The sequence below is a fragment of the Nerophis lumbriciformis genome, linkage group LG19, assembly GCF_033978685.3.
Source record: "Nerophis lumbriciformis linkage group LG19, RoL_Nlum_v2.1, whole genome shotgun sequence".
Taxonomy (NCBI): domain Eukaryota; kingdom Metazoa; phylum Chordata; class Actinopteri; order Syngnathiformes; family Syngnathidae; genus Nerophis; species Nerophis lumbriciformis.
In genome coordinates this window covers 21,864,142-21,884,124 of record NC_084566.2, presented here as the reverse complement: position 1 = coordinate 21,884,124, position 19,983 = coordinate 21,864,142, and the positions used below count along the sequence as shown (strand labels likewise).

The 19,983-nt window shown below is 41.2% G+C and overlaps 3 protein-coding genes across 4 annotated transcripts in view; 1 reads left to right on the top strand and 2 right to left on the bottom strand.

Annotated features, from left to right (window-relative positions):
• Positions 1-2,835, top strand: part of sharpin (SHANK-associated RH domain interacting protein) — a 14,435-nt gene extending 11,600 nt beyond the window's left edge. The window contains exons 7-9 of the mRNA XM_061979311.2: positions 1,885-1,973; positions 2,058-2,153; positions 2,213-2,835. Coding sequence (XP_061835295.1) covers positions 1,885-1,973; positions 2,058-2,153; positions 2,213-2,293 — 266 coding nt within the window. The 3' untranslated portion in view covers positions 2,294-2,835. The remainder of the gene's footprint in view (positions 1-1,884; positions 1,974-2,057; positions 2,154-2,212) is intronic.
• gpaa1 (glycosylphosphatidylinositol anchor attachment 1) lies at positions 2,656-13,187 on the bottom strand. 2 transcript variants are annotated; one of them, XM_072915205.1, is made up of 13 exons: positions 13,051-13,187; positions 12,719-12,828; positions 12,461-12,640; positions 12,265-12,376; positions 12,038-12,185; positions 11,432-11,533; positions 11,162-11,358; positions 5,695-5,891; positions 5,468-5,621; positions 5,326-5,397; positions 5,056-5,249; positions 4,007-4,177; positions 2,656-3,928 (listed from the first exon to the last, which is right to left on the bottom strand). In XM_072915205.1, the coding sequence occupies exons 2-13, from the start codon at positions 12,790-12,792 to the stop codon at positions 3,685-3,687; spliced, it is 1,845 nt and encodes a 614-aa protein (XP_072771306.1). In that variant the 5' UTR covers positions 12,793-12,828; positions 13,051-13,187; the 3' UTR covers positions 2,656-3,684. The 2 variants fall into 2 exon arrangements, with proteins under 2 accessions (XP_072771306.1, XP_061835293.1); XM_061979309.2 differs by having other exon boundaries at positions 13,116-13,143.
• Positions 13,188-13,951: 764 nt separating this feature from the next.
• exosc4 (exosome component 4) lies at positions 13,952-19,036 on the bottom strand. Its single transcript, XM_061979886.2, has 3 exons — positions 18,814-19,036; positions 15,088-15,294; positions 13,952-14,400 (listed from the first exon to the last, which is right to left on the bottom strand). The coding sequence occupies exons 1-3, from the start codon at positions 18,982-18,984 to the stop codon at positions 14,032-14,034; spliced, it is 747 nt and encodes a 248-aa protein (XP_061835870.1). The 5' UTR covers positions 18,985-19,036; the 3' UTR covers positions 13,952-14,031.
• Between the last annotated feature and the right edge of the window lie 947 nt (positions 19,037-19,983).

The window sequence follows — 19,983 nt, the reverse complement described above, 5'->3', positions numbered from 1 at the left end:
GGAAGACAGGAGAGGCACAGGATCCACGTTGCCTGAAGTCTAGTGTAAAGTTTCCACCATCAGTGATGGTTTGGGGTGCCATGTCATCTGCTGGTGTCGGTCCACTCTGTTTCCTGAGATCCAGGGTCAACGCAGCCGTCTACCAGCAAGTTTTAGAGCACTTCATGCTTCCTGCTGCTGACCTGCTCTATGGAGATGGAGATTTCAAGTTCCAACAGGACTTGGCGCCTGCACACAGCGCAAAATCTACCCGTGCCTGGTTTACGGACCATGGTATTTCTGTTCTAAATTGGCCCGCCAACTCCCCTGACCTTAGCCCCATAGAAAATCTGTGGGGTATTGTGAAAAGGAAGATGCAGAATGCCAGACCCAAAAACGCAGAAGAGTTGAAGGCCACTATCAGAGCAACCTGGGCTCTCATAACACCTGAGCAGTGCCAGAAACTCATCGACTCCATGCCACGCCGCATTAACGCAGTAATTGAGGCAAAAGGAGCTCCAACCAAGTATTGAGTATTGTACATGCTCATATTTTTCATTTTCATACTTTTCAGTTGGCCAACATTTCTAAAAATCCCTTTTTTGTATTAGCCTTAAGTAATATTCTAATTTTGTGACACACGGAATTTTGGATTTTCATTTGTTGCCACTTCAAATCATCAAAATTAAATGAAATAAACATTTGAATGCATCAGTCTGTGTGCAATGAATAAATATAATGTACAAGTTACACCTTTTGAATGCAATTACTGAAATAAATCAAGTTTTTCAAAATATTCTAATTTACTGGCTTTTACCTGTATATATATATATTCAGTTTAGAGAAGATCTACCTAGCTCAGGGGCCTTGTTGGCTTTTAAAAATTGACAGAGGGGCCGGGCGAGATATGATATGTATTTCAAAGCATATCATATCTGTTGGAACTAATAGTAAGCTTATCAAACATGGGCTATTTTAATCATAATACATTCATTTTTAACAATATAACACAACATCAAAGAAACATACAAATGGTATTAAAGGGTTAATTAAGACTTAGACTTCCTTTTATTGTCGTTCAAATTTGAACTTTGCAGTACAGATAAGAACAAAATGTCGTTGCATTTGCTCATGGTAGTGCATTCTCTTTTAGTGGCAGCAGTGTTGTTGATCACACTTTGTTGCCAGTGCCTCAAAGTCTAGTATCAGTTTTATTGTGGCGATTATCAAAACAGATCTTTGCTCAATTCTGTATTAATATTTGGCGGGTCGGATTAAAGGGATCAACGGGCCGTAGTTTGCCCATCTCTGCTCTAGCCAGACTTTGAGGGCAAAAATAATTTCAGTGAGTAGTAGATAGTACACAATAACAACTAATGCCTTTATTTTACTCAATTGTATGTCATGAAAGAGAATAAAGGACGGGTTTAAATATTGCTATACTGCCATAGCCCTCACTATGAATTGAAAAATGTACAGTTCATACATGTCATCGCATCGGCCGAGCTCACCGATGGATGATGGGTATCGTTAACAATATGATTGAACAAAAACATGGCAAAATATGCTTTTCTGGGTGTTAAAACAGTAACATGTACACTGAACCGAAAACCATGGTAAGGTCCAAACAATGGAGTTTGTGAACCACACAGTAGATACAGTAGTATATAAAGACTCATGCAGCAATAAGGTATCACTACGTATCATTTATGCAAATGAATACTTTTTGACATGAACTACATCATGTAACTGATCCAAAATGAGAAAGTGTCACATGAATAATTATGAATATGACTTCTGATAAAACACATGATTGACTTGTAAACTCTTAGGCAAGGCAGCAGTGATTTCACAGGGTCTATGGATGTTTGTGTTCACTGCAATATTTATTTATCTGTCCTGCAGAAAGCGGGGCAGGCGATAAACCAGCTGACCTGCAGGTTGTTCATGACATGGGCAATCTACAGCTAGTTAACCAGCCTACTAGAACACAGGTAACCAAAAACACTAATCACCACTAAAATGAACACATTTGTAGCTGATGCTAAGCTATCCTCCATCATTGTGTGTTCCTGTAGAAGGAGTGGGCGTGTCCCTCATGCACTTTCATCAACAAGCCTTCTCGTCCCGGCTGTGAAATCTGCGCTACAGCCAAACCTGACGCCATGCAGCAGGTACAAAGTCAGCAACTTCTCTCATCTAAGTTTCTGTCACTTTCAACCTTTTCCTACAGGAGAAAGTAAGGATGAAAGACCGAGGCGAGCCGGCTTTAAGCAGCAGCAGCAGCAGCAGCAACAACAACAGCAGCAGTTGACCGCCCATCAGCGCCATCGTCTGGTCACATACACACACTGCTGTGCTAATTCTACCATCCATGTTGTCCACTCTTACAATGATTGTCAAGTGCACTGAGAGTCCTGGCAGCTGATTGGCTGTTCAAAACACTTGAAGCACTGTAGCATGATGCACACACACACACACGTGTTTGGACATTTTCATGGACATGACAATTTTCAATTCAGCCAATGTGTTCATTTGAAAGAGGGCCTAATATTTATTGGAGGGGAGGTGCTGATTAATAAGATATGTGCAGATATTAAATTTCCGTTGTGGGCAAAACTGTGAAGTTGGCAGTGGTCGAGAGCGAGAGAGAGAGAGGACGTTTACAGGGTCAAGTGCTTTTTAAAATGTATTTTTTATTGGGGTTAATTTTTTTTAAATAAGGCATAATTGATGTACAGTTTAGTCGCTGATTTGATTTTAGTCCCTCTGAGTTGTGACAGCAATGGAATGATGTTTTCAGTACATGTAAAAAAATATGACATTAGCTGAATAAACACAATGTAACATTAACAACCTCATTTCTGTCTGCAATGTTCAGCTGTTTAACTGGCAAATACTTGCAAACATTTCAATTCACAAAATGTAGAATAACTTATCTAAACTAGTATACAACATACAGTTTTGTCAAACTGTACTTCCTACCGTCAAAATAAAAATAGTGCAGTATTTTTCCAAAAAAAAAGCTTCCCAACATTACCTTTGGTTTATTGATGCAAGCTAATTTTTTTATTAACAAAGTTTTGTTAGTAAAAAAAGAATGAACATTTAAAAATTGATTGAAATTAAATCTGAAATAACAATTACAAGAACTTAATTGTCCATTTTTATTTATCAAAACAAATAAATTATTGATTTAATATAATTTATCTCGAGGCAGAAACTATATATATTTACAAAATTATTCTGTTATATTTGAACCAAATTTTAACAACTTACATTGCAGAAAGTAAGCTTGATTTAAATTATTTTGTAATTATTGATGTAATTAAGTTAATTTTTTAAAAACCAAATCAATGTAATTTATTTATAGAGCCTCATGTTACTATAATCAGTCAGAAAAGTAAATAAATAAGAATTACATTTAAATAAATGTTAGAAAGCAGAAAATACTAAGTATTTTCTACGTTTTTTTTTTCATTTTATTTAACTAGTGGACACTGACTACACAGCGCCTCTGCTGGTTGCAGCCAAGTAGTGCATTATTTTTCCTCCATTGCTTCAAGACTGGGTCAGTAACAGACTAAATAATTATACCCGTCCCAAATAAAAATGAATGAAAATAATTCAATACAGGCCATGCCTCCAGTGTATTGTTGATGTAGGGAGAAGAACCTGAGATCACCTCAGAGGTTGTCCTCAAGTCTATTTCCAGAAAAGAATGTTCCAGAAGAGTAGCCAGCAGGGATAGATCATCAGGGAGACCAGTGGGAAGACCAGCGAGCCGTAGAGCGAGTGGTCCAGGATGCCCTGCGAGATGACCGACAGGAAGAGCATCCAGCCGTCCTGGAAGCTAAGCGGCATCTCTTGGAGCTCCTGGAAGATGAAGACTGAAAAAAGCAGCGTGCAGGCGGGGCTTAAAAGCACCATGATGAAGGCTGTCAGCAGTCTGAGCACACAGAAGAGACAGAATGAGCTTTAAAGAAACACTTTGGATTTTTAAGTTAGTGACGCTCAAGTGTTGTACTTGGGGACGTGTGGCGTGACCACAGCGGCCACGGGCACCATCGTGAGGGCCAGAATGAAGCCGAGAGAGAAGTTGATGAGGGCGGTGCAGCCCAGCAGGACAGCCAGGTACAACAGAGCCACCAGCTTGAGGACTCTCCAACCCTGCTCTGTACCCTCACCCGACACCAACCTGATCAACACAGGAAGTGGACACCATTGGCAGGACTGAACTCTTTCGACAAGCACTAAGAGGAGCACTGTATTGCTTTATGTTCTTCCTCTCAATCAGGGTTCGAACATTTGTGGGCCATTTGCGGCGCGCAGGTCTAGATTTTGTGGCCCTCGCCTGGACTCCATAATTAAGTGTAACTGCGGCCTGCACACCATGGCTCACTAATAGTTAAATATTTCATGGCAATCTTGAATACCCTCTGACCAAAGATATTTCATTGTTACCTTTATCATTAGTTTTTAAGCCAAAATGCGTCCGTTCTCCCTTTTCTGTCTACAGACTGTCTGTAAGTACTCTGTGATTGTGTGCTACCGAACATGCACGTCTCGAGTGCGGGACCGGTAAGTTTCAGAGACGATATAGTACCGAAAATGATTCATTAGTATCACGGTACTATACCAATACCGGTATACCGTACAACCTTAATATTGTGTGCGTATATATATATATATATATATATATATATATAATAAAATATAATAAATAATAATATAATTTAAAAAAAAATAAAAATATATATATCCATATATATTATTTTATGTATATATTTTATATATATATATATATATATTTTATATATATAAAAAAATGTGTATATATATATATATATAAATTATATATATATATATTATATATATATATATATATATATATATATATATATATATATATATATATATATATATATATATACACATCTATTTACATAATCCCCAAAAAGTTACATTTAGTCCCTTTTTGGTCTTCATTTTGTCTACTTGTTTACATTCAGTGTATTGACAGAAGTATGAGAGCGTATTTTGAAACAGATGTGTCGTCTCATATTGTGAAGTTACCTGTGTGTGTTATGAGGCAAAGCCAGGCCTGCAGTGTAAACAGCGATGGCCGTCAGCACCACGGCCTCAGTCTCTGACACGGGGAAGTGCTCTACTGCCATCTCCTGGAAGCGGATTGGCAGTGCATAGAGTGCCGCTCCTGTCAGGTGGCTGATCACCAGAGGGGTCATCACAGACAGCACACCAGGACTGGCCTGTTTATGGCGGGTACATGTAAATCAAAGTAGTGCCTTTGGATGGTAAAGTACAGACTAGTAAGGGGAAAGTAACCTGCTCCGCATCAGCCACGCCGTCTTCTGAAGCTGGAGGCGCAGCGGACAGTTGCACCCACAGATCCAATGCCTTTGTGGTAATGGGTCAAGGACTAAAGAGCATACATGTTGTTTGTGTTGAAAGCTTGCAGAAAGGATACACGCAGCAGCAGGATGACAGCCAGCAGACCAAATGCTGGCATGTAGTAACCAATGGAGACAAAATGAGAGAGGGAAGGCAGCAGGTAGAAGAAGTATGACTGGTGCAGTCGCTCCAGCAGGTTGTTGAGCTTGCGGTACATTCCCTCCAAGAGCCTAGCACCAAAAAGAAAACACAGTGAGTCAGTCTTCAGAGATGAAGGGGAATAAGGGATGGAATATTAAACACCTGCCGACGGTAGTGGCGTCCGTCTTGTACTGACGGAAGCTGTTGATGCCTTTGATGGTGGCGGCCTCGATGTGGTAGCGCAGGAAGAGACCGTGGTCGCCCCAGGGCCGCCCGCTGGCCTGCTTAAGCACCATCAGCATCAAAGTCTGCACGGCGTGGCTGTAGCCTGAAGCACTGTCCCAGTCGTTCCTCTGCAGCTAATACACAACATTTGACACACCGGAATAAAACATGCATTATTATAAATAATACTTCACAACCTCATTTGATTAGATCTGATAGAGACGCATATTAAACTTTTAAAAGGACAGTGTGTGCAAATCGTTTTGAGGGTGACTCAGTGGAATCAATTAGACTAAGAAATTAGACAAAGCAAAATTATTATCAATTTTCAATGATCAATTACAATAAATATATATTTTTGATTGGAACTGCACATTATTTTGGAATTTTGCCTATCGTTCACAATCTTTATGAGAGACAAGAACACATGTCTTTTTTGGGGGGGAATTTAAAGATGATAAAAAACGCTTGGAAGATGCGGAAAATGAGTAACTGTTTTAGCTTTCAAAGCCCTCTTAACACAACTACAAAACTCTCCAACATTTTGTATACACACTGCAAGTATATATATAATGTAGTAACAGCACTTTCATAACAATATGTCATATGTACAATATTTACTGTATATTGGTAATTTTAGTCCTTGCCAGAACCGATTCCTCTGTGCATTTATTTCCGTTTCCATAGTAGCACATGTCTGACTTATGGCAACAAATGTGTGTTTATACTTCCGGAAACAAAGGTGTGTGTGTGTGTGTGTGTCCTCTAATCATGGCAGTTTCGGTAACAAACATTGAAAAAGACTATTTTTCGACAAATTAAAATTCATAACCTTATCTTTTTGAAGCTAACCATAGGGAGGATGAGCTACTGCTTATAGAAGCAAGCACGGAAGAAGAGTGAGAAGTTGGAGGTGAAAGTGAATCACGGCTGCAAAATGTGAAATTTGAAGCCAAGCTATTTCTAAATAAATGGAGTGTTTACTAAAATAAACAAGAAAAAAAACGTCCCTGGCCAGCTGGACCAGAGAGACAACTGTCCATCGAGTGAGTCACACTTTATATTGATCATGATACACGCAGTACAGGTGGGTACAGCACATACGCTGTCTGGCTCGTGGTGTACAAACAAAACATGAAATGTGGGCTAACACATTACAGATACAGTAATATGATTGTTCATGTTTTTCAGTCAGTACAGATTGGTGTCTTATCGCAATGTGTTGTGCATTAAAAACTCAAACGCCTTTCGTGTTGTCGTAGAGGCTAGCTTATCTCTTGCCGTAGTTAGCTTTTACGGCTAATATCGAAGCATGCCGATGTGTTACTACGCTAGAAAAATATATATCTTTTTGTTCGTTTTTTTTAACATCCATCCATCCATCCATCTTCTTCCGCTTATCCGAGGTCGGGTCGCGGGGGCAGCAGCCTAAGCAGGGAAGCCCAGACTTCCCTCTCCCCAGCCACTTCGTCCAGCTCCTCCCGGGGGATCCCGAGGCGTTCCCAGGCCAGCCGGGAGACATAGTCTTCTCAACGTGTGCTGGGTCTTCCTCGTGGCCTCCTACCGGTCGGACATGCCCTAAACACCTCCTTAGGGAGGCGCTCGGGTGGCATCCTGACCAGATACCCGAACCACCTCATCTGGCTCCTCTCGATGTGGAGGAGCAGCGGCTTTACTTTGAGCTCCCCCCGGATGACAGAGCTTCTCACCCTATCTCTAAGGGAGAGCCCCGCCACCCGGCGGAGGAAACTCATTTCGGCCGCTTGTACCCGTGATCTTGTCTTTTCGGTCATAACCCAAAGCTCATGACCATAGGTGAAGATGGGAACGTAGATCGACCGGTAAATTGAGAGCTTTGCCTTCCGGCTCAGCTCCTTCTTCACCACAACGGATCGATACAGCGTCCGCATTACTGAAGACGCCGCACCGATCCGCCTGTCGATCTCACGATCCACTCTTCCCTCACTCGTGAACAAGACTCCAAGGTACTTGAACTCCTCCACTTGGGGCAAGATCTCCTCCCCAACCCGGAGATGGCACTCCACCCTTTTCCGGGCGAGAACCATGGACTCGGACTTGGAGGTGCTGATTCTCATCCCAGTCGCTTCACACTCGGCTGCGAACCGATCCAGTGAGAGCTGAAGATCCTGGCCAGATGAAGCCATCAGGACCAAATCATCTGCAAAAAGCAGAGACCTAATCCTGCAGCCACCAAACCGGATCCCCTCAACGCCTTGACTGCGCCTAGAAATTCTGTCCATAAAAGTTATGAACAGAATCGGTGACAAAGGGCAGCCTTGGCGGAGTCCAACCCTCACCGGAAACGTGTCCGACTTACTGCCGGCAATGCGAACCAAGCTCTGACACTGATCATACAGGGAGCGGACCGCCACAATCAGACAGTCCGAAACCCCATACTCTCTGAGCACTCCCCACAGGACTTCCCGAGGGACACGGTCGAATGCCTTCTCCAAATCCACAAAGCACATGTAGACTGGTTGGGCAAACTCCCATGCACCCTCAAGGACCCTGCCGAGAGTATAGAGCTGGTCCACAGTTCCACGACCAGGACGAAAACCACACTGTTCCTCCTGAATCCGAGGTTCGACTATCCGGCGTAGCCTCCTCTCCAGTACACCTGAATAGACCTTACCGGGAAGGCTGAGGAGTGTGATCCCACGATAGTTAGAACACACCCTCCGGTTCCCCTTTTTAAAGAGAGGAACCACCACCCCGGTCTGCCAATCCAGAGGTACTGCCCCTGATGTCCACGCGATGCTGCAGAGTCTTGTCAACCAAGACAGCCCTACAGCATCCAGAGCCTTAAGGAACTCCGGGCGGATCTCATCCACCCCCGGGGCCTTGCCACCGAGGAGCTTTTTAACTACCTCAGCAACCTCAGCCCCAGAAATAGGAGAGCCCACCACAGATTCCTCAGGCACTGCTTCCTCATAGGAAGACGTGTTGGTGGGATTGAGGAGGTCTTCGAAGTATTCCCTCCACCGATCCACAACTTCCGCAGTCGAGGTCAGCAGAACACCATCCGCACCATACACGGTGTTGGTAGTGCACTGCTTCCCCTTCCTGAGGCGGTGGATGGTGGTCCAGAATCGCTTCGAAGCCGTCCGGAAGTCGTTTTCCATGGCTTCCCCGAACTCCTCCCATGTCCGAGTTTTTGCCTCCGCGACCGCTGAAGCCGCACACCGCTTGGCCTGTCGGTACCTGTCCGCTGCCTCAGGAGTCCCATGAGCCAAAAGAACCCGATAGGACTCCTTCTTCAGCTTGACGGCATCCCTCACCGCCGGTGTCCACCAACGGGTTCTAGGATTACCGCCACGACAGGCACCAACTACCCTGCGGCCACAACTCCAATCAGCCGCCTCGACAATAGAGGTGCGGAACATGGTCCACTCGGACTCAATGTCCAGCACCTCCCTCGTGACATGTTCAAAGTTCTTCCGGAGGTGGGAATTGAAACTCTCTCTGTTTTTTTAACATGAAAACACATTTAAGTGATATATTGTATAAATGGATATACCGTATATAGTATATTATTTATTTACTGTTGGCTATAATAAGTTTGAAAAACAGCTCAAATATCACAAAAATGTTCCTCATTGCTTTATTTTGGTCACGCACGTAAACAAGTTGACACCCGGCAAAAGTAAGGAGAGAAGGTTGAAGATAAAATGTATTTTAAGCAAATGAATGCATTTCTTATTCAAGCCAGTGCAAACTACCCTCAATCATTTAACATTACTACTGACAATAACGTCTGACTTTACGCCATGTGCGTCTTCGAACCTCTGTCACCGTGCGTGTGTGGGTGGGTTTTGTCCGGGCACTCCAGTTTCCTCCCACATTCCAAAAATATGCATGTTAGCTTCATTTGAGACTGAAAATTGCCCATATATATGAATTAGCGATTGGCCAAGCTAATTTGCGTTAGCTTGTCTAAGAGCTAGTCCATTGTAAGTTAGCAATAAGCTAATGGCATTAGAGCTCAACCTTCATCCTGCACAATTGTATTGCTTTTTTCAGTTTATTCCAAATTATATTATTCATATAACATTATTCCTACATGCATGTGCACTTCATGTGTATATATATAATGTAATTCCTTTAGTGTGGCTAGTTTTAAAGTGACTTCATTGTGAAGAATATCAACAAAACTCCTAGATTTATGTTTTTCAAATCTAATTCAAAAGGACCGTTTACATATTTGGCAAACTCAATTGCAACATTCAGGGAGAGCAGAATAAAGTGTAGCCTGTTTTATCTTTTACAATAAACAATTCAAACTGCATTGACAAAGAGATCACAGTCTACCAAGTCAAATTCCTTGTGTTAAAGCTAATTGTGATTCTGATATAGGAAAAAAAAAGAGCAATATTATTAATGTTTTTAAATATACAGAAAACATTTGTTTAGCCTTTTTAAAGAAAATATATGCATCATCCATCCATCTTCTTGCAAATCAAAATGAGCATGTCATATGCGATGATGTCATAATAACCACACCCCTAGCCACGCTGCCACTATATGCGTGGCGGTGCGAATCTAGGGGAAACCCTAAAACATTTATAAATAAAAAGACATTTAATGTAAATTACACATATTTAAATGAATACTACATAACATACACAAAGATATTGAGTGATTTTATATATATATATATATATATATATATATATATATATATATATATATATATAGAGAGAGAGAGTTTAATAGAAGAAAAATATTAAAACCAAAACCTACCATATTTTTCGGACTATAAGTCGCAGTTTTTTTCATAGTTTGGCCGGGGGTGCGACTTATACTCAGGAGCGACTTATGTGTGAAATTATTAACACATTACCGTAAAACATCAAATAATATTATTTAGCTCATTCACGTAAGAGACTAGACGTATAAGATTTCATGGGATTTAGCGATTAGGAGTGACAGATTGTTTGGTAAACGTATAGCATGTTCTATATGTTATAGTTATTTGAATGACTCTTACCATAATATGTTACGTTAACATACCAGGCACGTTCTCAGTTGGTTATTTATGCCTCATATAACGTACACTTATTCAGCCTGTTGTTCACTATTCTTTATTTATTTCAAATTGCCTTTCAAATGTCTATTCTTAGTGTTGGCTTTCATCAAATAAATTTCCCCCAAAAATGCGACTTATATATGTTTTTTTCCTTCTTTATTATGCATTTTCAGCCGGTGCGACTTATACTCCGGAGCAACTTGTACTCCGAAAAATGCGGTACTGTAGAAACTAAAAGTTCACAATTGGAAATACTGGCACCTTGGGCAGATACGCTTTACAGAGTATTCTATTTTATGATATCACAAAAATATAAAATTAAAATCATAAATAGTAATGCGGTCTCAATGTGTTTACCTTTCCTTGAATGGTGCAAAGGACCCCAATTTTCTGACAGAAAGCGTAGAAGAGGTTGGTAAGGTCCAGATTGGGAAGCTGCCCGTTGAGTCCCTCCAGCACAATGTCCAAACTGGTCACCACATCAGAGCTGAGCTCCAGAGACAGGGCTGCCTGGATGGAACCGGCCCGGCCTTGAAGTGGGGACCAGTCCATTCCTAGATGGAAAAGTAAAAAGTAAAAAAAAAAACAACACACCTCTACTACATGACGAGTGCATGAGAGGGTCACCTGTAGTGTTAGTGTGGTGGTAGCCTTCCAGCCAGGCCTGCATGCCGATCAAATCGTGTTCATTGACCAGAAAGATGATGTCCTTGGCCCAGTACACCTGGTCTATTGGAGGGAGAAGAATGATTTGCACTGTAATGTACATTAAGCACAGTACAAAAGTCTTAGGCCACCACTGATTAGTTGTAATATGCCAGGGCTGTCCAAACCTTTTTTTACATACAAAAATTCTAATATGTGGTGGCCACGTTAATAAATGTTGTACATTAATAATACAACCAATACAATGTAGGTCTAAACTAGGTACACATTCTGTTTTATTTAGGCACATTAGGAGGACTTTTTAAAGTGGCTGTCGCTAACTGACACATTTTTTTTTACTGAAATGGGAGAGGCACATGAATTGTTTGTTGCTTGCCTTTTTTTGGATGCATTAATCTTGTTTATTTTTTTAAATTAAAATTGTTTTGGACATTGTTTTTCCTATCCTTCAATTTTCTTTTGGTGAAAAGTTTGATTTGAAAATATGATTTTGACAAACAGCTACTGCAGAGACTTAGACTTTAATACAGTGTTTCAAATGATATTTATACACTTCCAAAAACTTACTTCTGAAGTACTGTGCCAAAACGAGCAGCAGCCCTACAGCCTGGTTGTTGGCGTAGCCTGGGCTGCAGGGAGCTGTCAGCACCAGGGCTTCGGTCCGTGGTGCTCGAGGTGCCCGAAGGATGCCGTACACGTTTGTGCCTTTCACCATCTTGACGGGAAGGATGGACAAAGGACGGCTCAGGACAAACAGCAGCTATGCAAAAGATGAGCAAGAAAAGTTGAATTACAAATCGCTCTTTGTTTTCATCCGGGAATGGGAGAGTGCGAGAAAATGTCTGTGTGAAGACTTCCAGGCCTCGATCCTGCATGGTCTTCACCAGCCAGTTCACAGGCATCCCACTGCACACAAATACATTCCAGTAGTTAGTCACCATAGCACCAAACATAATGTCTTCAGCCATGGGTGCATTAGGTGCATCTTACTCTTGTTTTTTCTTATGTGCCGCAAACTCCCTTGCCGTGACCAGAGCCCTCTCTCCGGCTGGGAAGTGCTCCTCCACCATGGTGGAACCCATGGCATTCTCTGACATGTAGGTGCGCAGGGTGAAGGGCTCGAATGCTAAACCCATGAACCAAGCGACACCCGCCAAGTAGCACACAAGACTGGAAGATGAGAGAGGGGTAAAAAATGAGCAAATGTAATGGTGGACATTTGATGTTTTATAGAGACCATAAACACACCATATTGGAGCATTGAGGCGTGTGAGCAGGCGAATCACTGCCTGTCTTCTGTTGGGATCAGATAAAAGCCCCATCTTGTTAATTTTCGATGAATTCTTGCTCTCCAAGTCCTGCAGAGAGACAAATGCATAACTTAAATATTGGATATCCACATTTAATAAACAGCATGTTAAATGCGTTTGGGTATGTACTAGCAATTCATGCCGCTGTTGACAGCTGAGTTAGCCATTAGCCATATAACTAGCTTCAATACATCTTTAAAGCGCTAACACAAAACGACTGTAAATAGTTACAGAATATGTGTTGTTTAAAAAATACGTATACAGACGTGCCTTTTCCGAATCTAAATGGCGACCAGAACGAAGGAAATGTTGCCATTAATTCATTAAAGCCGCACCTTGATGTTGTTCCTTGTTTCAACCGGAAACATTAAATGGCGGACCTACTTCCGTTTTACATGTCGGGCATTAACTTCCGGAATTCTCGCCGAGGCAGAAACTTCCGGTTATGTTGAAAACAAATACTAAGTCTATAAAAATAAGATTACTATTGGTTTTCAAAAAGTGAAAACATATTTACATTTGCATTAAAGAAAATACGGATATGGAGTGTTGCAACCCAGCAAAGAACCGAGGCTATACTAACTATATTGGTTTTACATGAATAGCAAACATATATGTATATATTTTTATAGTATACAAAACAAGATTTTATAGATTTTTTATTTTTTAAAAGCTTACTGTTGTTTATTAAACCAAAAATGGTATTTCAATAAAATACTCATTGGCAGTGACGGGCAAGCGACTTGGAAAATGTAGTAAGCTAAGCTACAAGTTACTCTCGATCAAATGTAGCTAAGCTGCAGGAGAAGCTATGCTATTTATATCTATGGGCCCACATGTCTAATATCAATTTTAACGTAACTTAGTATTCAAATAAACCCAATAAGGGTCCATTACTATTACCGGTACCTATGTCATTGAGCTGGGGACACCCTAAAACTACCTCAAAGGGTCCCCTCAACCCACTGTATGTATTTATTTAGTTTGTCTTTCCTTTGGCCCACCCCTATACTGTTATTAATTTTCTCTGCTTACAGTAAAGAAAACAGGTAGTGAGGATCTGATAAAAATATAAACAATTTCATGATTCTGATGAGAGACCTTAACTTCTTGCAAAACAGATACAGAAGGAATTTTAAACCTTTAGTTATGTCACAAGGAAAAGGAAAAATTATGGAAAACGTGTTTAATCATCACATATACACAATATTGTACAAATGTATTTGGTCATAAATTGATCAACAAGTTGAACTATATTTGTGATATTTGTGATATCAGTGAGACTTCTTGGAGGTGTTGACGCACCACCTGGTCCAGCACCTTGCTCATGCCTTTGCAAGCCGTCATGGCGGTATCGATCATGGTTTCCAAGTGGTCCTGATGCAGTCGGGCGTCCATTTGCAGTAGAGCAATCTGCCCGCTTCGGGGCAGCAGCGCCAAAGCCAGAGAGCTAACCCCACCACTTTCCTCGGCGTAGCAAAGATCTGCAAGGGGCGTTTCGTCCACAAAGCCGACGGTGCAAGCACATACGTAGTCCAACATGGGGATGCCGGCGTCGATGATGGCAAGGGTGGCGGCGTTGACGCAGACGCTGTAGTTTCCTCCATCTGACTGTAGAATCTGAATCAAGACGAAAATATAATTTTACTATAAAAGCAATAAGACCATTGCAGTTACTAGGGATGTCCGATAATGGCTTTTTTTCTGATATCCGATATTCCGATTTTGTCCAACTCTTAATTACCGATACCAACCGATACCGATATATACAGTCGTGGAATTAACACATTATTATGCCTAATTTGGACAACCTGATATGGTGAAGATAAGGTCCTTTTTTTTAAAATTAATAAAATAAAATAAGATAAATTAATTAAAAACATTTTCTTGAATAAAAAAGAAAGTAAAACAATATAAAAACAGTTACATAGAAACAAGTAATTAATGAAAATGAGTAAAATTAACTGTTAAAGGTTAGTACTATTAGTGGACCAGCAGCACACACAATCATGTGTGCTTACGGACTGTATCCCTTGCAGACTGTATTGATATATATTGATATATAATGTAGGAACCAGAATATTAATAACAGAAAGAAACAACCCTTTTGTGTGAATGAGTGTAAATGGGGGAGGGAGGTTTTTTGGGTTGGTGCACTAATTGTAAGTGTATCTTGTGTTTTATGTTGATTTAATAAAAAAAATAAAAAAACAAAAACACAAAAACGATACCGATAATAAAAAAAACGATACCGATAATTTCCGATATTACATTTTAAAGCATTTATCGGTCATCTCTAGTTCTTACCTTGACATAAATGTCTATTTGGGAGCGTGGGTAGAGCTGGGTCAGCACAGCGGCTTCGAAGGTCTGCTTGAGGTGAAGACTCATCTCGGTGGACTTGCGATCGCCATGTGGCCTCCTCTTCCTCTCCGACGTGCTGAAGGTGGCCATGCTGTACTGGCAATTGATGACAGCCCGATCGTGAAGGGTCCGACTGCGGGAGCCTCGCATCTAAAAGGGCAACATGGTCAGTTTAACCCTTGTGTAAGTTTAAGATTGACTATACTATACATAGTGATATGACTATACATACTTACTCTTAGGATCCAAAAAGGACACACTTTAAAACACACTTAAAACCTTCATCTCTATCTATTGATTTCAAGTTTTTGTCAATAATAACTTTTTTATAACGGTAAAATGCAAACTATGCAATATTTAAAAAAAAAAAAAAATAAAATAAAAAAGTTGCATAGGGCAATATTTGAGGTAGTGCAATTACAGCCTTGAATAGGGTGTCCGCCCTGAGACTGGAAGGTCGTGATTTCAAACCCTGGCCGAGTCACACCAAAGATTAAAAATGGGACCCATTGCCTCCCTGCTTGGCACTCAGCATCAAGGGTTGGAATTGGGGGTTAAATCACCAAATGATTACCGAGCGTGAGTTCAATCCCGGGCTCGGGATCTTTCTGTGTGGAGTTTGCATGTTCTCCCCGTGACTGTGTGGGTTCCCTCTGGGTAGTCCGGCTTCCTCCCACCTCCAAAAACATGCACCAGGTGATAGGTTGATTGGCAACACTAAATTGGCCCTAGTGTGAATGTTGTCTGTCTATCTGTGTTGGCCCTGTGATGAGGTGGCAACTTGTCCAGGGTGTACCCCGCCTTCTGCCCGAATGCAGCTGAGATAGGCTCCACCACCCCCCGCGACCCCGAAAGGGACAAGCTGTAGAAAATGGATGGATGGTCGGATAGACATATATCCATCCATCCATCCATTTTCTACCGCTTACTCCCATCGGGGTCGCGGGGGGCGCTGGAGCCTATCTCAGCTACAATCGGGGGGAAGGCAGTGTACACCCTGGACAAGTCGCCACCTCATCGCAGGGCCAACACAGATAGACAGACAACATTCACACTCACATTCACACACTAGGGTCAATTTAGTGTTGCCAATCAACCTATCCCCAGGTGCATGTCTTTGGAGGTGGGAGGAAGCCGGAGTACCCGGAGGGAACCCACGCAGTCACGGGGAGAACATGCAAACTCCACACAGAAAGATCCCGAGGCCGGGATTGAACTCACGACTACTCAGGACCTTCGTATTGTGAGGCAGATGCAGTAACCCCTCTTCCACCGTGCTGCCTGGATAGAGAGATATATATATAGATATATAGATGGATAGATAAGATAGATATACACACACACACATACACACACACACATATGTATATATACAGTATATGTATATACACACAATATATATATATATACACACACATATATATACATATTTACACACATACAGTATATACGCAAGACAAACATTCCCATTCACACACTAGGGCCAATTTAGTGCATGACTTTGGAGGCGAGTGGAATGATACTTCAAATGTGTTCACAATTTGATAACAATTTAAATTACATACATTGAACATTGAAGACCAGATCTATTTAGCCACAACTTATAGGTACGTGACAATCGGCCGCTGACCCTACTTATCTCCATTGCAGCGGCGTCTTGTGAGCGCCCACTTTGAGGTGGTTTGCGATGTGCGTCGTCGTTTTCTCTGTGTGGGGTTAATTATGTGCCAATCGGCAGGCGCATAGGTTGATGATGTAGTTCACATATCCCAGAAGTGCCTTGGCATTGAAACTTTTGGGTCGATATGAAGGCGACGAAAAAATCACTATGCTAAAATTTTACGTCACAAGACCGCAAAGAAATATACACGAAGATAAGTAAATATCTCTTTACTTATTAATACTAGTGCAGTGGTTCTTAACCTTGTTGGAGGTACTGAACCCCAGCAGTTTCATATGCACATTCACCGAACCCTTCTTTAGTGAAAAATAAAATGTTTTTTTTCTTCAAATTCAAGAAAAAGTTATGTTTTTTTTACTGGTGCACAAAATGAACCGTGCATGAACATCACCTTGTTCAAAGAAAAAAACCAACACAGTGCATGAACTCACAACAAGTTACACATATTACCATGAATTGATTAACGTGGACCCCGACTTAAACACGTTAAAAAGCTTATTCGGGTGTTACCATTTAGTGGTCAATTGTACGGAATATGTGCTGTACTGTGATAATGTATTATCTTCCTTTGCAATCTGCTAGTAAAAGTTTCAATCGATCAGTCAAACAACCTGCAAATCAGATGGAAATTTAGAGGAAACATTGTTTGGGGTATCCATAATACGCCGATAGGGAGAAGTTTTTATTTACACGATAAGTCGGATGTGTCTTTACCTCCGTGGCGGAGGCTCCACCGAACCCCTGAGGCCGACTCACCGAACCTCTAGGGTTCAATCGAACCCAGGTTAAGAACCACTGTACTAGTGTTATTATATATATATATATATATATATATATATATATATATATATGTATATATATATATATATATCAGTCGTTCTTAACCTGGGTTTGATCGAACCCTAGAGGTTTGGTGAGTCGGCCTCAGGGGTTCGGCGGAGGTAAAGACACATCCGACTTATCGTGTAAATAAAAACTTCTCCCTATCAGTGTATTATGCACCCAACAATGTTCCCCCTAATTTTACATCTGATTTGCAGGTTTTTTGATTGATCGATTTCAATTTTTACTAGCAGATTGCAAAGGAAGATAATACATTATATGAAACAGTACAGCTTACACAGTACAGTACATATTCCGTACAATTGACCACTAAATGGTAACACCCGAATACGTTTTTCAACTTGTTTAATTCGGGGTCCACGTTAATCAATTCATGGTAATGTGTGCAAGGTGTGTAGTTTGTTGTGGAGTTCATGCACTGTGTTGGTTTTGTTCTTTGAACAAGGTGATGTTCATGCACGGTTCATTTTGTGCACCAGTAAAAAACATATTACTTTTTCTTGAATTAAAAAAAATTGTAATGCACAATTATTTGCTCTAAATAACAGTTGGTCATGTTTTTAAAAATAATATATATCCAGGAAATATTGACGTTAAGAGCTTTTTTTGTGGTAAATGACACGGTGCAACTTAATTATAGTGGTTAGAGTGTCCGCCCTGAGATCGGTAGGTTGTGAGTTCAAACCCCGGCCGAGTCATACCAAAGACTATAAAAATGGGACCCATTACCTCCCTGCTTGGCACTCAGCATCAAGGGTTGGAATTGGGGGTTAAATCACCAAAATGATTCCCGGGCGCGGCCACCGCTGCTGCCCACTGCCCCCCTCACCTCCCAGGGGGTGATCAAGGGTGATGGGTCAAATGCAGAGAATAATCTCGCCACACCTAGTGTGTGTGTGACAATCATTGGTACTTTAACTTTAACTTTTAAAAATAAGTAAAACATTATCACTTTTTTACATTAAGTGGTTTTCTTCGGGTTATTCAACTAATCCATTTACTTTTTATTTCATGCATTTATGACAAATAAGGGAGCTATGATGTTTTGAAGTTCACTTTCCAAAATACTGTTGTTGACATCAAGTACCGGTACATTACAAATTTGGTGCTAGGTTAGCATTTAGCTAACTTCCAGTGCTACTTACTTCATGTGGACCGTACACAACAGCCAAAGCTTTGGTGTTTCCCTGCTCTATATACGCGGAACCATCGGCCTGGGCGAACACACCCATGCGGGCCTGAACCTTACGGAGTTCAGGGGCTTTTCTTCCATCCAGGCGGTAGCCTTGGTCAGACAGAAGCTCCAAACCCGCCATGATTGTACTGAATTAGGTAGCTAAAAGAACACACGTGCCTGCGTATAATACTACATTACCCACAACCCCTTTCCTGAGAGAGCTACGGAAAGTAAAAATGGTCAAAATAGTAATGCAACCAGACAAAAACAGGAGCAAGCGGTAGAAAATGGATGTGTCGATGGGTTATCAAAACATAAAAGGCTATCCCTCAAATATTGTAAATACAGCGTATCATATTATTCATAACGATGACTACCAAACTTCACAACGTCCTGGGCTTTTGATGGATGGACACGACATTGGAGATATCAAACTTTCAAAGTCTAAATAATTAGGCAAATCTTTACTAATGCATGTTTTCCTTACATGTCAAATTGTAAGTATGTTTTCCTTACAGGTCAAATCGTAAGTCCATTTCCCAGTTATTTTCTCTGAAACAAAAACAAAACATCGTAAAATTACCTGAAACGTCCCAATCATCCAGGGGCAAAATAAAAATAATTCTAATTTTTTTTTTTCAGTTTTATCCCTCAAATGAATTTTAAAGATGTCGTTTTGCGATTGAAGACAACTGCTCCTTGGCGAGGCGCGACACACTGCCAGTCCGAACCTTGGTATTTACCGTGATGACGGACTGGCAGTGTGTCGCGCCTCGCCAAGGAGCAGCGAGAATACCAAGAAGCGCATATGCCAAATTTTCAAAGAGAACGGCCTACGGATCACGATTGAAGCCAACAAGCAAACCGTCAACTTCCTTGACGTCACTTTCAACCTGAGAAATAACAGCTACCAACCATTCACGAAACCCAACACAACACTCCAATACGTGCACCATGACAGCAACCACCCACCCACCACCACGAAAAGAATACCTACCGGAATTAATAAAAGGCTATCGATGCTGTCATCTAGCAAAGCTGAATTTGACCAAGCAACCCCCCGTACCAAAAAGCCCTTGATGAAAGCGGATACAATTTCATCCTCACCTATGAACCCACGCCAGGAAACCAGCCAAAA